The following is a 20522-nucleotide window of genomic DNA, read 5'->3' on the forward strand; positions in this document are numbered from 1 at the left end:
GAGATGGTCCTCGCTGCAGAACACGAGATTCAGGCGCGAGGCTGGATCAGGAATCAACTCCTCCCACTTTATATATGAGAAGCGTCTCGCTGCAGCCTGCGGTGGACATCCAACCCGGCCCACATCCAAGTGTAATGTCAGAAGCCAGGCCAGTGCTGCCCTGCAGCCGATTTTATTGGTCATGTCAATCACAGTACTGATTGCCTACACCAAACACTAATCCCTAAACCTGCCCGTCTCCACCCCCTGGGTCTGGATCCAACCTCACCCCCCTGGATCTTGTGTACTGCAGTGAAGAGCAACTGAAAGTTTTCATTGTATGGGACTTCAACCTATCTAACCCCATCTCTTCTGCTTTTCAGAACTACATCACAGCTGAGGAGTTGAGGCGTGAGCTTCCTCCTGACCAGGCAGAGTACTGCATTGCCCGAATGGCACCATACTCAGGCCCTGACGCAGTGGCAGGTGCTCTTGACTACATGTCCTTCTCCACCGCCCTGTACGGGGAGAGTGACCTCTAAGCACCAACTCCAGAACTCCAGAGCAGCTCTCTCCTGCATCAGCACTGATCTTCTCACAGACTAGATAGATGAGAGCGCTGGATGGAGCCGCATCTGTCTTTCTCTCAACCATCCAGTCCTTAAAGAGATCAGCGCTCCTGAGGAAGATATTTAAGAGTGTTGGAAACGGGACTTCATAGCACACCTGAGGGGGAGGGGGGATACATGTTTGGGGGAAGGGGGTTACCATGGCATTATGGGAAACTGTTGATGAAGCTTGCCACGCATTGAGGGATGACCTTTTGATTCTGTGTAAAACATGTCAGTCTTGGAGAGCTTAAGGAAAGTTGTAGGATAGAAGGAAAGTTTGAGATGCAGGTTCAGTGTCAAGGGAAGAGGGTGTGTGGCTTTGGACTGTAGCTACAGCTCAGGTTCTTTAATCTTCTTCCGTTTCCTCTTAAAATCATATGAAAGGTCTCTGTTTTTCCAGCTTTCAAGTGATTTCTCACCAGCAGTAACCTGTAAAGACAGTTAATGTTAAGCCTTTGGGTTAATTAAATGAAAGAAATATTAATTAAATCTATTAGTTTGTTCTGGGATGGAACTAAAAAGATCTTAAAGAATCCGCTTTAGCTTCAGTCTATGGCTAGACACTTAACCTGCACCCTCTACCCCGGTGGGGAGGGCACAAGCTTTTTCAGTTAACATGCTATTTTCTTTGTTTTAATTTTGTTTTCTTCTTGCTAGAGTTGGTGGGGTGGGAGGTTTGGTTTGGGGTTGGAATATGTTATTTGGCATAGCTGAGGTTGTATATCGTAGGAAAATGGACAGAATGACTCAAGTGTTTTGTTAGGGAACTTGTGACATGCCCTCTTAACCCATTTTGCTGGATCGATGGAACTCTTTGAAAATCTAACCTCGGCTTTTTCCTCCCATTTTATTTCTCTCCTCTCCAGCAATTTTGAGTTGGTGGGATTCTACGCTGTACATACTTATTTTCCAGTACACAGAATTGCCGGAATACCCATGGCAGTCACACAGCGCTTCAGGTCATAAGCAAAGATTATAAAATGAGCAGTTTCACCCCTGCGGAGTACTGTAGGCAGGTTTCAGTAGCTACAGGTCTGTGTTTTTTGAGGGGTTGAAGAATCAAGTTGATAGATGTTTTTTTTTTTTTCTTTCCCCTGTCCCCAATCAACCATACAGCGTTCTCTTATTGACTCCCAGACTCATAGACATGTTCCTTAAGGATGTATTAACTGTAACTAATGTCCATCTGGCATCCATCTTTAATTGTCTTTCAAATATTACTGAATGTCCATGTAAGAGCTTCAGTGGGGATGTGAGCAGCATAGCCTTGTAGTGAGCCCTCCACTAGAGCCTATGACTACACAGCTGCTGAATCAACAGTCGAAAAGAGAATTTTATATAGTCAGAAATAAGTACAAATGTGCCTGGTAGTTGCAGGTTGCTATCTCTCCCACTCATTTTTTTTCTTTCCTTTTGTTGTACACTAGTTTTTCGCTTTCTACAGGGAGGGGCAGGGACCCAATGTACAGCTCTGGAGGTTGAGGGGAAGGAGTGGGAGAGCTGAAGTCTTAATGAACATTCCATTATGTCTTAATTAAAATTAAATTACTGTTTAAGAAATCTATGCAATCATGTATCCAATACCAACCATGCTCTGTAAGGAATGGCGGGGGTGATTTGCAATCGAAAGTGTTGAATTCAAGTGAGAACAAATTAAGGGTAGAGGGAGGGAATACGGTTGGGCAGATGGGCTTCAGAACATTTGAACAGACTTGGACCAAAAGCCTGCTCTTACGTCTGCAAAGTTGAATAAAAGCATTTGGAATTCTGATTTTTTTTTTTTCTTTCTTTCTTTTGTACTCTTTAATATCAAACGTTATCTGCTGTACTGGAAATTTGCAAAAACTGCTTTCTGTCTCAAGATGAAAAGTGAATTTCACATGCACACATAAAGTTTCCTTATAAAATATTACCACTTTGAATTGTGTCTGTGTCCCTGCTTGCTTGAGATTTCCTCTCACTAAAGCTTACATTTAGCCTTGACAGCATTTCCTAGCTTCAATAGGCTGCAAGTACTGTCAACAAAATTGGTGACAAAATGTTTATTAGCAAAGAGTCTTTTAGATTATGGTTTATCCTAGCTGTAACAGACAGGTTTGGCATATCACTGTTTTCCCTCATAATCTGCATTTTGCCTCAAATGTTGTGGATGAAGCTTAATTTGTAGGTTGAACATTATTTCAAGAAAGCTCAAAATAGCCAAATACTGTTATGTGCTATTAAACGTACTATGAATACACTTAAAAAATAAAAACAGCGCTCTGTTAAACAGTTTAGACAGGTAAGGACTCAAAAAATACAACCAATAGAGAGCTAACTTACCATCCTCCTAGCCGTCCCGAGGAGGAGTTCCTGAGTGAAAATGTGAAATCCGTACAGTAGGCTGTCCAGCTCTTCAAATAACATGAGTGAAAGAAGACGTACCGTTTTTAATGCGTTTAAGCTTATTATTTTCATTTTTATCGTCTGTCTCTTGGTTGTCATCGTAGAAAAAAACGTGTAGCGAACAGTCAGGCTGTTATGACAACCTGAGTAAGCGCGGGATTTTTCTACCGTCTTCAACCTCTGAATCCTGGCCGTTACTGTGGTGAGGACGCGCGCCTTGTGTTTAAATTCACACGCAGGCGGGAAGAGCGCGACGGATCGCAGAACGTGGGCTGTTGTGGCGGGAATCATGCTGGCGTTGACGTTCACCTGTCGCGTACTACTCATCTTTCTGTTGTCAGATTCAGTAAAAATGACGGACGAAAATAAGGTAAACTCACGACTGGAGGCGAAAATATGTACCTGATTTCAGCTTGCATGTGTAAAATGTATTGTGTGATGCATGTTTACAGATGTAAGCTGATTTTTTTTTCCAAATCTGAGGAAAAAATAAGATTAACAGATAGGCTTTTTTTACATATGCTAATCGTCGCAGAAAATTAAAGATAATTAAATGATGTGATGTGATGTGATGTAATGAGGACTTGCCACACTTTTTGAAATATCAATATACTAGTGAACACAAAAAAATGCTGTGTTGTTTCAACCTATGTTTGGGTCAAATATGGACAAACCCAAATTTTTACATTACATTTTACAAACCAACAGTTGGGTTTGTCAATATTTGACCCAAACATGGGTTGAAACAACCCAGCATTTTGTAGAGTGAAGCAAATCCTAGTGAAGTAAAAAGGGTTTTGTGGATTTAAGCGTATAGTATTGTTGTATGTCATAAATTTCCATGTCAAAACAAACACCTGTTGACCTGCAAAAATGGCACCTGGAAATGTGGAATGTCTGAGCATTGGGGAAAACTGAGCCACATAAATCTGAACAGGCTAAAAGAGTTTTTGTTTGAAAGGTACACAAGAATACAGAATTTTTATTCTTTAAAATCCATCCTCAAAAGGGTCATATGTTATAGAAAAATTGGCATTAAATTTAAAATATGCACACCTGTCAGCAAAATGGCACCACATCTCTCATTCATTACTAAACCAACCACCTGAGGCCACTAAGACTGTGTATTTATTTTCATTCACAGTTATAAAATTGTTAGACATGCCTCATGTCCACAGTGCTGCCTTGTTCTCCAACAGAGACATCGTTGACTTTACATGCTCCGGCTGTTGTTTGTTACTGCGCTCTTGGCAGGAGCAGGTTTAAGCACAACTGTGTTCATGTCACTTTTAATGTTTCATTTGCTGTTGCGTTTTGAAACTGCATAGGCCGTGAAGGTGTGGAAAGCTTCCATCGTGATGACTTTGGCAAATCAAGATCAATAAATGCTTAAGGAAATGCATAAGAGTCCAAAAATGAAGCGTTACTTTAGTACCTTAACTGACTCTGTCTGTGAAATATTAGAATTTGTATAATATTCTTACAGTTGAGTCCTAAAAAGTGGTCCTTTCAACAACTCTAGTTAATAGTTCAAGACAGCAACATTTAGGGGAAATAGACATTATTTAAATAACAAAATGTGAAATAAAACAACACAATGTACATAAAAAATAAATCTGATGGGGCATATAGGGACTTGCCCTTTATACAAAAATGATTACACATTTTACAATTGATATTTAAAGCTGCAGTCTGTAAGTTTTGCCTCTTTGTCGCCATCTCTGTTTGAAACCCGCAATTGCAGTTATTTGCAAAATTATCATCTTTGCATGGGTTGTGCCTCAGCACAGCTCCTCAGCGTGAATGAATCTAATGTTTGGTGTCAGTCACCACATCGGTGTGGATACTGTACTTCGGAAACACAGATTCTACATCTTTGAAGTATGACCAAAATAAGAATTTTCACCGGAAAATGTAATCGGAACAAGTAACATGTCTGCTACTTTTGTTCTGACCAACTGAGAAAAAAAGCATTACAATAAATCGCGCTGCCAATGGTGATTAAATCCAACGGTCGTTTAGTTTTGATCACGTTAACCCGTGCAAATGATTATTATTGTTATACTTTGTTCTCAAATTGTTAATGTTAACAACATCTGCTTTGTGTGACTATGTGTATTTAATGTGTATTAGCGTTACCTGTAGATTTCAATTTCTGTAGCCACTCCGCAGTCCGATGTCTTTTGCTTTTGACTACAGCTGAATCTCCAGTTGTCACTGATGATTGTCATTTGGACCTTTCTGGATTACAATCCGCCATCAAAATGATAAGTTTAATTATTGCAGCTGCTGTGAGAAAAGGCTATAAATGATCCGTCACCTGCAGCATCCTCACATCCCATATAGTTCTTCTTGCTATATGGGAGCGTGACGTAATGACACAAAGACGAATGACTGCATGCTTGAATTTCCCGCGGAAACCTACCAGTACCACCCAAATTAGAAAACATTATTACAAGCTTACCATTGTAAATCAGGCTAAGGTAAGGGGATAGTTTTGAACACTGGCTGGTTATGTACTTGCTCGAAAAATTGATTTTGGATCATTTTTAACCAAAAAAGTTACAGACTGCAGCTTTAATAAATATAATTTTTATTGTAAACACAAACAGCATGTTCTGTTGAATTTCTCTAAAAACTGCTGAAGGTTTTCATGGTTTTTCATAATGATTGTGTGTTATATATAGAATATATCTGCACATGTACTCATTAGAGGTGGAGATGTTATCGCAAATGTCTGGTGTTGAGAACATGTGCAAGTCATTTTGCAGCCTCTCTCTCGGGCTTCATTAATGGACACACTGCTCTATTCTTTTCATGGATTCAGTAAACACTGCCACAGATGTTTGGGATATTCATGGGTAAATGGAATCTGTGCTATTATAAGTCTCAACTGTTTTGCCTTTTTTCCCCCACATTACATCTACAGTACAAAAAATGTAATCTGTCATAGAAAGATTGTTGCTATTTCTTCCTCCAATATTAACCAATTCAGAATGAGAGCATACAAACTGCTTTCTTATCAAACTTTATTTTTCCTCTCTAATTAAAGTACCTCAGAGGATGTCAAATTCAAATACAGGAGAATGTTGTTTTTTTTAATATTTTATCTTGGGGCTATTTAAAATATACATATGCACTCTTTTCACTTGCTTTCAACAAGATAATCTGTCCTTTGAGGGAGAGCAAAAATATAAATCTTTCATTAGTGTGTCTAAATTGTCTCGCATCACCTTGCGCATCATGGGACCTCCAGCGTTTTTCACGACAGTAGACTGCTGTTCCTCAGCTGTTTGCCTTTTTTTCTGCCCATTTTGAGAGCTTTTACACAGACTCGCCTTTCACATTCAGCCAGATGCGAAAATAACCTGCCCCCCTCCTATTCTCTAATTATAGTTGCTGGTCTTGGACAGGCAGTGGCCACAGACGTGTGTGCTGGACTGTGCTAGAGGGCGCCATCAGGCAGTATGTGGCAGCAACGGCCGAATGTATAAATCTCTGTGTTCCTTTCAACGTGCGCAGTGCATCAACAGCCAGCTGAGGATGGACACAATGTCAACATGCACAGGTGAAGCACCAGACTCATCACAGGAAAACAGACTTTTCTTCTGCTCTCAATGGACGATGTCTTAAACATGTTTTGTGTTTGTCAGCAGATGCATTGAGGTCTAAATGTCAGCTGGCTCGCTCTCAAGCTCTGCGGGCCAGTGCTCGTTCGGATTCCTTTGCCATTTTTATCCCAGAATGCAAAGCCGACGGAACTTACGCCGAGGTATTCTGATGCTAGTTCAGAGTAACTGACGAGGAAGATGTGGTTGAAATGTTTCATATGACTTGATGTTACACTCTAAAAAAATGCTGGGTTAAAAACAACCCACGTTGGGTTGAAAATGGACAAACCCAGTGATTGGGTTATTTTTACCCAGCAGTTGGGTTAAATGTTTGCCCAACCTGCTGTGTAGTTTTATTTAACTCAACTATTGATTAAAAATTACTGTACTGCTGGATTAAAATGAACCCAAAATATGTTGGAAATTAACATTTATTAATATGTTTAATACATGAACATTTATTAAGAAGTTTAATCAATAATAATTAAACAATAAACATTTATTAAATTATTAATAAATGTTCAACTTTTGAATATTATTGTTGCCTCTAGTAATTATGTGTCTGATTTTTAATTTCCAACATACTTTGGGTTCATTTTAATCCAGCAGTACAGTAATTTTTAAACAATAGTTGGGTTAAATAAAACTACCCAGCATGTTGGGCAAACATTTAACCCAACCGCTGGGTTTGCCCATTTTCAACCTAACTTGGGTTGTTTTTAACCCAGCATTTTTTAGAGTGTAGGGTCAGAAATTAGTTGTGATAGTCTTTTCTTCACTATCGAATCTATATCTGAGTAAAACAACTTTTCGAACAAGAAAAAATGTAGGGAGGGACTTGATTTTGTCCATCTGGAATTGATTGAATGGTTATATGGATGTGGTTTGCTATTGGTCGATCACGTGATTGACAGGTGGCCCCGCCCTCGCGCCAGTAAACACATCATCAGAGATGAGAAGAGATGTTGCTGCAAGAGGGAGGGGAAGTTATTTTGATTAAAGATTTTAAAAAAACCTTGACAAAAATAATGATGTGCACACATAAATCTTTTATAAATACTGCAATATTCCATAAAAAAAAAAAGAATTGTCAGTTTTTAATTCATGGTGATTTTAACTTTTCTTTTTTTAAGGGGCAATGTTTACCCCCGGAATTGATTTCCAGAAACACTTTTTACATTTGTAAGGATAATTATTACAATAATAATAATTACCTTATTAACTTCTTAAATGTATCTCTCTTGTCTTTTATGTCAAATACTTAAATTTAACCAATTACTTCAGTCAATCAGAATACCGACTGATACCAGTGAAATGTTATCAACGTAAACAAAAGCCATCTTTACACTGCAAACGTGGAACAGAAGCTGTATCTGACATGGCATTTGTGTTTATTTACACAGACTGTTTAATGCTGCTCAGAGGTGGCGTACATGTATTTACACAACAATCACATAAATATAAATAGCCTATAAATTAAAAAACAGGAACTCATTATAGAATAGTGCTGCAGTATTCAGACAAAATCATTATTGTGGATTATTGATATTGGTATAAAGATTATCAATGTTGATTAATAAAATACATTAAAAACATTTTGTGTTTGAGGAAACAGCAAGTCATATTCCTCTGATTGGCCGTTGCATTCATAAGCTCAAAAGAAACGTAAGTGTAACGTGTATGCTCTGTTTTGGTTTAGTTTCATTGTGTTTTGGTTCTGTTTTCCCTGTTCCTGTTTGTCTCTGTGCCCTGTCATTTTACCTAGTTTCCTAATGTGTGCTAGTTTATTCCCTTAGGTACTGATTACGTTCACTTGTTGATCATTTAGTTACCTCATTACTTTCCCCATGTATTTAAGCCCTGAGTTTCCTCAGTTCATTTGTCCGGTATTGTCTATGTTCATGTCTGAGTTCACGTTGTTGCTAGTTCTCCTGAGTTTTCTTGTTCAGGATTATTGGATTAAAGACTGTTTGTTGCCATATTCTCCTGAGTTGTTCGCTTTACTGCAGCAACACATGACATTTGGATAATTTGGAGGCATTGTTGTTCATTTTGGCCACAATCAGTTTCCAACCTTGCATGACCTCTCATGACCTTTGACCTGTAGGTGCAGTGTCACAATCAGACAGGTTACTGCTGGTGCTCCAGCGCTGATGGGATGCCTGTGAGCGGAAGCTCTGTCCTACACCTGCGGCCCAACTGCACTGGTGAGTTCTGTTTGTGAGTCGAATAAACTAGTGAGACAAGCCAGTGTTATTTAGCCATTCACTTATTTTTATGTGGATTTTGGGATATCCCATCAAAAAACACTGGATAAAAATACCAAGATGTGCATAAACTTTAAAAATGTGCATAAAAGACATATGCACTCAATTGAGGCGGAAAATGTTTTTATCCAATTAGAAGACATGCATCAACTAAGATGGAAACACATTTCAAAAAGTCGTAACTTTGCTTCAGCAGATCATGTGATCAGAAAACTGTTTAATTAAGTTTTAGTTTGAGATATTTTAGTAGGCCTACTTCAACTTCATCTAAATGAAAATGGGAAATGTTTATTTTATTTCAAGTAATAATTTTTTTAAAATGGTTTTAGTTTTAACTAACAATAATAACCCTGATACAGACACCGCAAACTGTTTTTCACTTATCTGTGTTGAAGGTCAGATGTCAGATATTGCTCAGGAAACTGACATGGAATTAGCACAAGCGAGTGAGAGAACACACACACATACACACATACACAAATATTGCAGTATGATGAAATAAAGGTCCCGTTACTGACATGTTCCTCTCTGGGTTTAGAGCGAGGTGTTCAGTGGCGCTCCACTCCTGATCCTGAGCAGCGCTCTGTGCTGACGGTTGCAGGTCAGGTGACTTCACTGCATTTCTACTCAATGCAGCATTGTTGATTTTGTCATCAAAAACAGATTTTAGATCTGTATTTGCAGTCCTTTGCATAAATTTAGTGATCAACAAGGCTCAAATACGAGCAAAACACAAACTAACATTACTGAAAAAAACATGAAAAAAAAAAAACATTTTTACATATTGTTTTCTTTTGTTTAAAGAGGAACTAATAGAGTTATTATATATATATATATATATATATATATATATATATATATATTGTGTGGTTTTAAATACAGGAGTCACTGTGCCTCCATTTTGGGCGACAATCCTATTGAACTCTGACCCAAATGGAAACCGTCCCGTCAGACGACCCACAGGTGAGAAGAAGAGATGATCAAGGCTTCATTTGAGCGTTTTGAATTTGTTCAGTTTCTTACTCTGTATTCCTGCAGACTCTCTAAAGAACTGTGAAGACGAGAGATTGTCTTTGCTCGCTGCAGCGGGCATTCAGGGGTCAGAAGAGCGTTTTATCCCAGAATGCAGTGCAGACGGGCAGGTACAAATCCGTTCAGTGCCACAGCGGCACAGGATACTGCTGGTGCGTGAGAGTGGACTCGGGGCGGCCCATCCCGGGCACTTCTGACAGGTTGGGAGACTGTTGTGTGTGTGTGTCTGTGTGTGTAGGCCAGTGTAGAAAACTGAAAATGATTCTTTTCTGTGTACAGGAACCAACTGCCTGACTGCAGCCCTCAGGAAACACACACGCTCATCATCAACAACAGCTACACAGAAACACCTCTCTCAGGTCAGATCTTAGTATATATTATAGTTGTATAGACAAAATTGTTTCTTTTTTTCGAAGTTGAATTTTATAAATGTAGTATTTATTGTATTGTTTGTTGAATATTGATTTATATCTGCTATGTAATAGCCTGTGAGGCTGATATGGCAATAAGTTAAGCTACAACCAGCAGGTCAGTTCTTAGTCTATTTGACTCTCTAAAATAAATATCACCAATTTAATTTGTATCATCTGTCTGTGTTTGTATAGGTTGTCCCAGTTTACGAAAGACAGACTTTTTGAACAATTTAATACAAGCATTTCAGCAGGAAGTTGAGAGTGTTGCTCCATCTTCTCCTTACAGGTTAGAGACACACATCAATTACAGTCAGCAGATATTACAGACATAATGACAAGAGGTATTGAGTCATCAGAGTAAACGGTCACTCTGTGACTCTTTCAACACATGGGTCAAGGCTGAGTTTAATTTCAACATCTTCAAGTGTTTTGTTAACCTTCAACTATTTCTTTCAACATTGAAACAACACCTGACGACACATTCTTACTCAACCAGTAAATATTAAAGACCCCCTGTGGTGAAAATCAAGTTTTTAAAGTTGTTTATATGTCTATGTGGTGTTTTTAATATGCTTTAAGATAAACCATGTGCAAATTCATTAGTCTACACCATTGCTGAGTATTTTCTCCTTAAAACTGCAGTAAAAAAAAGACTCAAACCCATGGTTTGAAATCGCTCGTTTCTGACGACACAAACTACCTAGTAACCAATCATGTCGACGTGCCGGCGGGCTTTAGCATATCATTAACAGTGAACTTGCAGGGGAGTCTCGAGAGAAGCCAGGTTATCCTGGTATATTTTTCTGTCGATATGAAAAATCGTGTAGATTTAGCAATATGACGGGTGTATGATGTATATTACGATGTTATGATGAACTACATGCCTTTCTCCACTGACGTTCTGAGTTGTTCAAAGTGTTTGTAAGGACAATGATAGGCAGCTGACTATGAGATGAAGAACGGGAACATGGTTTGTGTAACATTAGCAAAACATTATTAGCTGTTTGATAAAGTAGTCAAGCAAAACGCTAATCACATTAATTACCATTACATGTCCAATGCTGTAAAGAGCGATACCATTGTGCAGCGTTTACCTCCGTAAGTTGAGTGGATCTCTGAGCTGGCATGAGCGAGTGGAGGTGGGGCTAATTTGCATATTAATTGATCCGTGTATAGTAAATGAGCAAGGGTATAGAGTTACATTCAAGCTATTTTAAGGCATGAAGAATTTGTTTTTTTTTCACAAGAACACATTTAAATATGTCATTTTGGTGATCAAAGATGAGTTAAGGGATAAAATTATACTACAAGGGACTTTAACATATTGTATGTATGAAAACATAATTTTTGCAATTCAGTTTGGTGGCTGAACTGAGACATTTCACTTTTAAAACAGTGTTGTTTTAGTTAAACTATTAAACTAAAACTATTAAAAAAACATTTTTGTTCATTTAAATAAAGCTGAAATTAAATAAAAAATATTAGATTACAAATGCTGTTTGTAACTAATTGAAATAAAATGTTTGTTGAAATATTGAATGACTAATAAAGCTAAATAAAAACATAAGCACAAAATTACTAGAAAATTTTAATTTAAAAATGAAAACATAAAACATTTAAAAATTAAATCGTATATAAATAATACTAAAATTACGCTGCTTTAAAATTACATAGAGAAATCACAAAATCTTGATTCATTAATTTATGCATGCATTAAAGGTGCTGTATGTAATTGTTTTTGACTGTACTGAAGTATAAAAATACCATAATAATGTTTGCACAGCTTTAGGAAACATTGTAATGGGGCGTTCACACCAGACGCGACTAGCGCGTAGCTAGATGCTTGAACATTTTGAGTTTACTCGCTTCATTCGCACATGAAATTCACTTCACAACAGACGCGAATAAACACATCAACTCGTCAGTGGGAAAGTAGTTGTAAAATACGGTGAATAAGATCAATTTGCCGGCTTTAGCTAGCTTGTAGTCTCAATATGTATATATATATATATATATATATAGCTCAAATTGAGTAAAGACAACTTTTTACAACTTACCAGATTGTCTGACCTCCTCACTCACTTTCTTCCAAGCAAGATCCTTTTTATTCCTGTTTCTATAAAAGTATGAAGATGTATCGTACAGCTCCGGGTATCCACATACAGCGACAATGATTTTGTCCTCCACTGTTGTTTCGGATTTCTGCCTCCGCTCGCTACGTCGTAATCATGTCACTACTAGAGCAAGCTCCTGATTGGTTAACGCGGCACGAATATTCGCCAAAGTCAAACGCCCGAAACGTTCAATTCACACGAATCGTGTCATTCGTGCCGCCTCATTCGCGCGAATCACACCGCAGGATGTCTATCGCGTCTTTGCATTGACTTAACATGTAAATCACTCGCGCTTAATGCTTCGCGTCTGGTGTGAACGCACCATTAGCATACATACTTGTTTCTCCGAAAAACAATGCGACAACCAGTTATTCTACTTTGAAATTTACATAATAGTATTTTGACAACCCGGGTTGCCAGTTGGTGGAAAACACAGTGTATTGCAGCCATGGAAACCAGCAAACAAACTGGGTCAGAAATCGCAGATTCTACATGAACTAAAAAGCCTCGGCAATAAAACAATGCAAACGTATATATTAGCTGATCAACTTACAGTGTAGGGCTCTTCGCTTTCCATTGTCAATTGCGCTTGTTCCTGTTGCGTCTCCTCAATCTGGCAACCCACGTGAGCGTTGCATCTGAGGAGAAGGGGGAAACAACTCTCCAATATTTTGAATTTGGACTGCAGTACCCATTTCAACCAATAGCTCTCAATATTACATATTACACCTTTAACGTGATCTTTGTAATCTTCCTAATGATTTTAAATGTATATCTACATTGTCATTTCTGTGGCGTTGATCCAGAACGTCCATCATTAACTGAGTTCTTCTGGTCTTCCAGGACCCCCAAGGCCTATCCTCACGGCCCCCCTCCTCCGCCCTCTGTTCACACTCTCCGTCGATACTTTATGCAGCTGGACACAGATGATAATGGGATTCTCAGCGAGCCAGAAGCTCGTCCGTTCCGGCTCCTGCTCCGCAGAACTCTGCGTCCTCGCCGCTGTGCCAAGAAGTTCATGCAGTTCTGTGACCGTGATGCAGACCGTCGCCTCAGCTCTCAAGAACTCACTTCCTGTCTTGGCATTTGAGGCCGAACTCCATAAATATTGTGCAAGATGAAGTATCTTTGGAAATGCTTTCAGACTTCAGTTTGACCTTCATCTCTCCACAGCTCCTTTGAGTCTCTGACTGCAGCGTTCAATCACTTCACTCTGGGTTTTTGAATCTGTTTCAGCTCTCGCCGGCGCTCTGACCTTTTTACTTATGCAAGTCCAAACACTGTGCCTTTCAAATAAAGGACTTGTTATTGGTTGTGTAAAAATATCCATGGGTAAGCCTTTCTGACCGCTGGAGCGCTCAAGTGTGTGTGTCTGTGTTTGAGTGGCTGAGAGTGAGTTTGGACACAGTACATGAACATTGTAATAGTTCAGTATATGACCAGGGTTATTCTAGTAAACTAGAATAAAAACTGTTGTTGCTTGAAATAAAATAAATGTTAACTATAAAATAAAATAAAAAAATATATAGAAAAACTGGACCAAAAATGGACCAAATACTACATATTGAAAATTCTTTACTCACCCTCAAGTTGTTCCAAACCTGTATGAATTTCTTTCTTCATGCTGAACACAAAAGAGGATATTTTGGTAACCTAATGTTGGTAACCAAACAAGCCACATTGACTTCCATAGTCCCACCCCCCCATGCTATGAAAGTCACTGGGGTCCATCAATTGCTTGGTTACCCATATTCTTCAAAATATCTTCTTTTGTGTTCAGCATAAGAAACTCATACAGATTTGGAACAACTTGAGGATGAGTAAATGATGACAGAATTTTCATTTTTGAGTGAACTGTCCCTTTAAATTTGAAAAATAAATGCAAAATAGAAGCATTTTCACTGATCTCAGATTTTGAACCTCATTTTATATCAAAGTTTCTTCAGAGCTGACAGTGACAAATAAACTTTGCTACTGAGAGTAAACATTTAGCAAGCTACTTTTAAAAACCTTTGGATAGCACTTGCTATTTTCTAAAAAGTTTGGTATTTGTTCTTAGAAAAAGACACTGGTGAAAGGTGTGAAGAATCAAACACATACCACAAGCATATCAAGGAATAATGTCATTCAGAAACCAGGAACCCTGACAACAATGCTAAACCAATTGTAATATTTTATTAAAATTTAAGGGCGAGGCCGGGAGGAAGGAGGAACGCACTGTCATAAAGTCCTCGCTGCTGTGGGAACAGAGTCTGAACAGAGTCTGCCTCCATGGATGCTCGAGGCGGCGGGCTGGAGTGATTCGCCGGGGGGACGGACGAATTCGCTGCCAACCGCCTGGGGAATGGAGGGGCGGCTGCCTGCAGTCCGTGAGGGAGCGGAGGAGTCGCTGCCGTTCTCTGAGGCCGGAGCCTGTCCCAGGGAACTCCTGCCAGCTGCCCGAACAGGCGGCGGAGTATCGAGTATCGAGCCGTCCACTGAGGGCTCTCCAGCGCCGCCGCCAGGCATCGCGGAGGAGTTCACCCAGCAGGTGCAGGACTGGATGACAGTGCGTTTTGGGATCCAGTTCCCGCCTCCTTCTTCCCTGATCTTACCAACCTTACCACTTTTAAAAAATCTGATCTGTTGTTTTTATCTGTGCACTTCTTAATATGAGCATATTTAAAAAGTGCACAGATAAAAAAAACGATCTGTGCATTTTTTTTAATCGGTGCTGTGCATTTGTTGTTACTTGTGCACAAGTTTCAAATTGAGGATTGCCAGCTGCCTCAGTAAGTCAATGTCAGGCTCGATGTATTTCACCTTTACCAGATAATCAATGGCGTCCTCCACAGTCATGTTTTGGTGGATCATGAGGTATGCCAGAAAAAGTGTAGGAGCGTAGTTGACACCATCTGTGCAGTGAATGAACACCTTATCTGTGGAAATAAAAACAGAAAGATGGTCAAAAAGAGTCCCAAACAGTTTGTCACTGCGGAACACTTGATAAAAGATCTTACTTTCTGAGTTTTTCTTGGCCTTGTGGATAAATTTGGCAGCTGGCAAGAAGTATTTGCTGATGTTGGAAGCCTTTGTTGTAGGAAAGCCACAATAACGGATCTTCATGCCTCTGTAATAACTGCCCCCGGTGTCAACTGTGTCTTTCACGTCTTTCTCCCATGGCATTCCCAACAAGATCCTCAGTTTCTTTTTCATAGCCGCAGCATTCAGGATGTGAGTAATGCCCAGCTCTTTCAGTGTCATTCGGTCCCTTGCTGTCTCTCTGCACAAGAACACAAGAGTCTAGATTAGTCTTTCGTTAATGAGGATTTACAATGTAGAAATATAATTGTGTTTGATTTCTGTTCATACTCCTGCATTACATTATTAATCACATGGTTTATATTAGACAAAGGTGGGTTGTAGACTTACTCATTTCCAATGAAGATGTTGTTCCAGACCTGAGTGACAGGTTTGTAATGCAGTGTACAGGCCTTCACACGCTTTTCCAATTGGAAACATGGATCCTGCTTGGAAGTGCTTGCATTAGGTCTTGGCACAGCACTGCTTGGACCTGGGACACACGATTCATCTGAATCAACTAGATCCAGATCAGGTTCCAGCTCAGGAACAATTGGAACCAGGTCACATGATTCATCTGAATCAAACAGATCCAGATCAGGTTCCAGCTCAGGAATGCTTGGAACCAGGTCACATGATTCATCTGAATCAAACAGATCCAGATCAGGTTCCAGCTCAGGAATGCTTGGAACCAGGTCACATGATTCATCTGAATCAAACAGATCCAGTTCAGGTTCCGGCTCAGGAGTGCTCGCATCTGGAACGCACAACGGCTCTGGAACAGTCGGATCTTTTCCAAAAAGCTTTTTGAAGAATGCACAAATTTTGTGCATCTTCTTCTTCACTTTAGTACTTTCTGAAAAAATAAGAAAACAAATAATATGTTATCAGAAACATCTCCAACCACAGATCAAACATGAATAATTAGTCCAACTTGAAAGTCATTTGTGTTTGCATCTCATTTGTTCTGTACACAAATAGTTCAGTAATTTACAGGAGTGACAACCGCATTCTACAACTGAATTAACTCCAGAAAAATGCAGGTAGTGACAACCGCATCTCAAATGCTCTGTTGATATTTACTTTTTGGGCTGTTCTCTTCAGGGGTTTCAGGAGAAGCGTCCATCTTCAGATCTTCAGACACCAGTGTAGGGCTCTTCAAATCTGAGATGGCATCATCATCGTCAACCTCCTGACTTAATGGCTCGGAACTGCTTGGACCTGGGACATCTGACTCTGGATCAACCAGGTCCAGTTCAGGAACTCTTGGAACCTGGTCACAAGATTCCTCTGGATCAGCCAGATCCAATTCAGGTTCTGGCTCAGAACTGCTTGGACCTGGGACAGTTGACTCCTCTGGTTCAGGTTCTGGCTCAGGAACACTAGGAAATGGGACACGTGATTGCTCGGTATCGACCAGATCCATTTCAGATGTGCTTGCATCTGTGACACACACTGGCTCTGGAACAGCCGGATCCCTCCAGAAAAGCCTTTTTAAGAATGTGCCAATTGTGTTCATCCACCCATTGGTACTTTCTGAAAAAAAAAGCAAATAATATGTTATTAGAAACATTTCTAACAACATATTACCCTACTGAAAAAAACTTAATATTTGAAATACATTTATGTTGTGCTAAGTATACTACTAATACATTCCTACATGTTTATGTAATAAATAAAAATACCCTGCAATTGCACTTATGCTATACTAAACTGAAATACTTAAAGTCTGGAAAATTGGAACAACTAATTTTGTACTTAATGCACTTTAATTGTGTGGAAGTAGTGCTGAGATCCAAATGAAGTATATTTGATTGTGCTAAAGTGGAACTATTGCAAATATACTTCAGGTACACTTTAAATATCTTGCATTTAAAGACTGATATTATACAAACATCATAAAATCCTGATTAATAGTGATATTTTCGGCATAATATTAAGAAATGTGCATTGTGCAATAAAGAAATACACCAAATAAAGTTTAATATCATTAAACTTTATATCAGTTTAATGATATTAAATGTATCATTAATATAATTATTTTATATCAGTAAGTCTTAAGTGATGTGTCAAAACATATGTAAATTAATTTGAAGTATACTTAGTATAAAATATAAAGGGGTCACTCTTTGCTCGTTTCTGTATATAATTTGAATACAAGTTTTTTTTTATGCTACTATGTACGCATTGCAAAATTTCTTGACAACCGTATTAAACTGCATGACTGAATCTGAAATTGCAATGTTTGACATGATGAAAATGTTGCTTAGAGATGGCATAAATGTATTTACACTGCAATTTTAGCTGCATATTGTTGTTATACAAGGGGCTTAGGTGGGTCAGAGCAGGCATAATTTAGTCTGGCTTTTATGTTGCATTGTGTCAGAATTTTGAGCAAGCACAGAACAGCCTTAACTCAGCTGTGTAAAGATGCCATCTCAAATGATCTGTTGACATTCACCTGTTGGGCGGATCTCAGGGGCTTCAAGAGAAGCACCCATGCCACTGCTGCTCTCTGCCACTTCGGTTGAAGGCCCTGCCGGGTCAGTCAGACCTTCACACACCCGTGACACCAACTCTGAGACGACATTTTTGACGTCCGTCTCCAGCTGCTTCTCTTTCGCTCCACATTCACAGACTGATGTTGTCTTGATCTCATCAGCAACAAGCTGCACAACATTCCCCTCTGAAGCGCAGTAACTGACTGAGATGGGATCATCAGCCTCAGCCTGCAGCTCCAGATGGATCTGTGCCGATGGATCGGTACCGATAAGGTCGTAGATGGCATCGGTGATCTGAAACTCCAACTCCACATCTTCCCCATCTGGTACCCAGCAACTGTCACCGCTGTAAAATTCACCGTTTAAGTATATCTCCAAACACACCTCTCTGTAGTTAGTAGCCATTGTATGTGTGTTTCTAATGCTGACAAATCAAAAGAAATCTGATAATCAGATGTACAGCTGTTGTCAAACAATATAAGATACAAACTGCAAGTGGCTCTATACAGATGTGCAGCGTGCAGGCTTTAAATAAGCTACTGGTCTGTGACGTCAGCAAATGACGCAATTACCTTCCACGGTTCCCATAGAAACGAATTGTTTGGCGATTGGCGGTACCTGCGAGATCGATTCAAATTAACAGCATAGGAGCTCAACGGTTTGTTTCGCGGATTCTCTAATTATCTATATATTATATTTTTAATATAAATTAAATACTTAAAAAAATTCCCCTTCACTGACAAGATTTCAATCACCTTAATGGTGGATATATCGTTGATTTTCGAGTAACGTTTCTGTTTGTGGTTATGTCAGTGACTCTCCAACATTAAAAAAAAAAATAATATTTACCAAATTTGTGAATGTAATTCTGAAGTCTGAATTGAATGTGGTGATAAAAACATAGCGTTCGTCCTTCTATTGAGCTGTCCTGTCCTCGCGAGCTGCGTGCCAAAACAAACAACGCTGTAGTCCGATTCACGAACAAATGACTCGTTTGAGCTTTTCAAGATTCATTTTATTTTCACTCACGTTACAACGAATCCTTCGCCGAATGAACTTCAGGAATTCACCATCGACATCTGATCACTTACTGAACCGCAAGATTTCGTTCTTTCAACGATGCTCGTTTCAAAACGAGTAACTTACCGAAGGTTCGTGAAACTTTACTTAACTAATTTCTGACTGCTTGTGTTGAACTGAACCACCACTAGTCAAGTTTACATGTGCCTACCTGCATGTTCTTGTGGGTCATTCTTCATTTGTGGTGGCAAGTGGTGTCCCTCTACTTTACAACAGTTGAAATAAACTTTAGATACCAATAAATTATAACATTTTTTGCATGTTTGTATTCTGTAGAATAAACACAATTTGTGCACTATTAATAGTTAGATTTTTTTTGTTTTAAAACACATATTTAATTAAGTTTGAGAGATTGCATTTGTAACAAAATATGCATGTTCCCGCCATACCTCAGAGAGGTATCATGTAATTGCAATATAACATTTTTAACACAAATAAAGTGGTTATATTGTGAATATAGATTTTAACATGTACAATTTTATTAAATTGTTTTAAAAAAAATACATAATTTGTAATGTTTAAGAAAAAAGTAGTATCCCCCAAATTCATGTCTGTGGTGTTACAACAATGAATGTCGCCCATTTTAGAAAATGGGGAAATCTATTTGGACTACTTCCTGTGTGTAAAGGTCATTGCAGGTGCTGGTTGATCTGAGGGGTGCATGGGGAGCACATTCTTTCTTATTAATTTTCTTAAAGTTAGCTAAATTTCTGACAATTTCACGTGTCGCACTTTATTAGTGTCTGTGGTGTTAGGTTGATAACTTGCAGATTTGACATATTTTAATCAAAATATTGATAAATACATACTTATTAATATTTCTAAAATGTCCCCTGATCTTGAAATCATCATGATGGCAGCCTCCATTTTAGCAAAGTCTGGGTCTAGGCTAATTTGTCTGTGGTGTTACTGTCTTTCACACCACAGACTCTATAGTAACTCCACAGACAATATACAACCAGAAATGTTGTATTTTTAATAAAACACATATGACATTCATAATCATATAATTGTATCTGTCTTGTCAGGTATAGCAAGATTAACTGCTGCTGAAAAGCAGCGTCTTTATAGACAGCGCAGAGATGCAGAGTACCTTCAAAAGAAACATTTAAAAAACATTCAGTGCAAAAAAAGACTGAGAATCTCTTAGGGGAAAGTAAGGTTAATAAGTTAAATAAGTTTGTGGATACATGTTTTATTCACAGAAGATTTTCTGAATTTTTTTATTCTCTATTGAAGCAGATCACACATTGTGACTGCATCACAATCCATTGTGCAGACAATGTTTTGTTAAAGGGATAGTTCACCCAAAAATGAAAATTCTGTCATAATTTACTCCCCCTCAAGTTGTTCCAAACCTGTATAAATTTCTGGTAACACTTTATTTTAGAGTCTTTTAACTAGCTTATTAGCATGCATATTACTAGGATATTGGCTGTTTATTAGTACTTGTTAAGCACCTATTAATG

The 20522-nt window shown here is 38.7% G+C and overlaps 3 protein-coding genes and 1 pseudogene across 7 annotated transcripts in view; 2 read left to right on the forward strand and 2 right to left on the reverse strand.

The window, feature by feature from the left end:
* The window catches only part of actn4 (actinin, alpha 4), a 48127-nt gene extending 45615 nt beyond the window's left edge, over window positions 1-2512 (forward strand). For all 5 annotated transcript variants that reach the window (XM_051861189.1, XM_051861191.1, XM_051861190.1 and 2 more), the window contains one exon: window positions 363-2512. In XM_051861189.1, the coding sequence (XP_051717149.1) occupies window positions 363-521 (159 nt within the window). In that variant the 3' untranslated portion in view covers window positions 522-2512. The remainder of the gene's footprint in view (window positions 1-362) is intronic.
* A 4805-nt stretch (window positions 2513-7317) lies between these two features.
* Window positions 7318-14317, forward strand: LOC127496251 (SPARC-related modular calcium-binding protein 1-like; annotated as a pseudogene).
* Window positions 14318-14568: 251 nt separating this feature from the next.
* Window positions 14569-16357, reverse strand: LOC127496250 (dual specificity phosphatase 29-like). Its single transcript, XM_051864038.1, has 3 exons — window positions 15824-16357; window positions 15412-15674; window positions 14569-15330 (listed from the first exon to the last, which is right to left on the reverse strand). Exons 1-3 carry the CDS (start codon window positions 16303-16305, stop codon window positions 15140-15142), a joined length of 936 nt encoding a protein of 311 aa, XP_051719998.1. The 5' UTR covers window positions 16306-16357; the 3' UTR covers window positions 14569-15139.
* A 175-nt stretch (window positions 16358-16532) lies between these two features.
* On the reverse strand, window positions 16533-18666 carry LOC127495610 (zinc finger protein jing homolog). The gene is made up of 2 exons (XM_051862547.1): window positions 17934-18666; window positions 16533-17008 (listed from the first exon to the last, which is right to left on the reverse strand). Exons 1-2 carry the CDS (start codon window positions 18376-18378, stop codon window positions 16533-16535), a joined length of 921 nt encoding a protein of 306 aa, XP_051718507.1. The 5' UTR covers window positions 18379-18666.
* Window positions 18667-20522: the final 1856 nt, after the last annotated feature.

This window comes from Ctenopharyngodon idella, chromosome 15, assembly GCF_019924925.1.
Source record: "Ctenopharyngodon idella isolate HZGC_01 chromosome 15, HZGC01, whole genome shotgun sequence".
Taxonomy (NCBI): Eukaryota; Metazoa; Chordata; class Actinopteri; order Cypriniformes; family Xenocyprididae; genus Ctenopharyngodon; species Ctenopharyngodon idella.

Excerpts from the sequence above, each read along its gene's own strand:
- LOC127495610 (XM_051862547.1), bottom strand. The coding sequence starts at position 18,378 with ATGGCTACTAACTACAGAGAGGTGTGTTTGGAGATATACTTAAACGGT. Across the intron at positions 17,009-17,933 it reads CCCTGAGATCCGCCCAACAG|AAAGTACCAATGGGTGGATG; the intron begins GTGAATGTCAAC and ends TTTTTTTTTCAG.
- LOC127496250 (XM_051864038.1), bottom strand. The coding sequence starts at position 16,305 with ATGCACAAAATTTGTGCATTCTTCAAAAAGCTTTTTGGAAAAGATCCG. Across the intron at positions 15,675-15,823 it reads AACATCTTCATTGGAAATGA|AGAGACAGCAAGGGACCGAA; the intron begins GTAAGTCTACAA and ends GTTCTTGTGCAG. Across the intron at positions 15,331-15,411 it reads GGCCAAGAAAAACTCAGAAA|ATAAGGTGTTCATTCACTGC; the intron begins GTAAGATCTTTT and ends TTATTTCCACAG.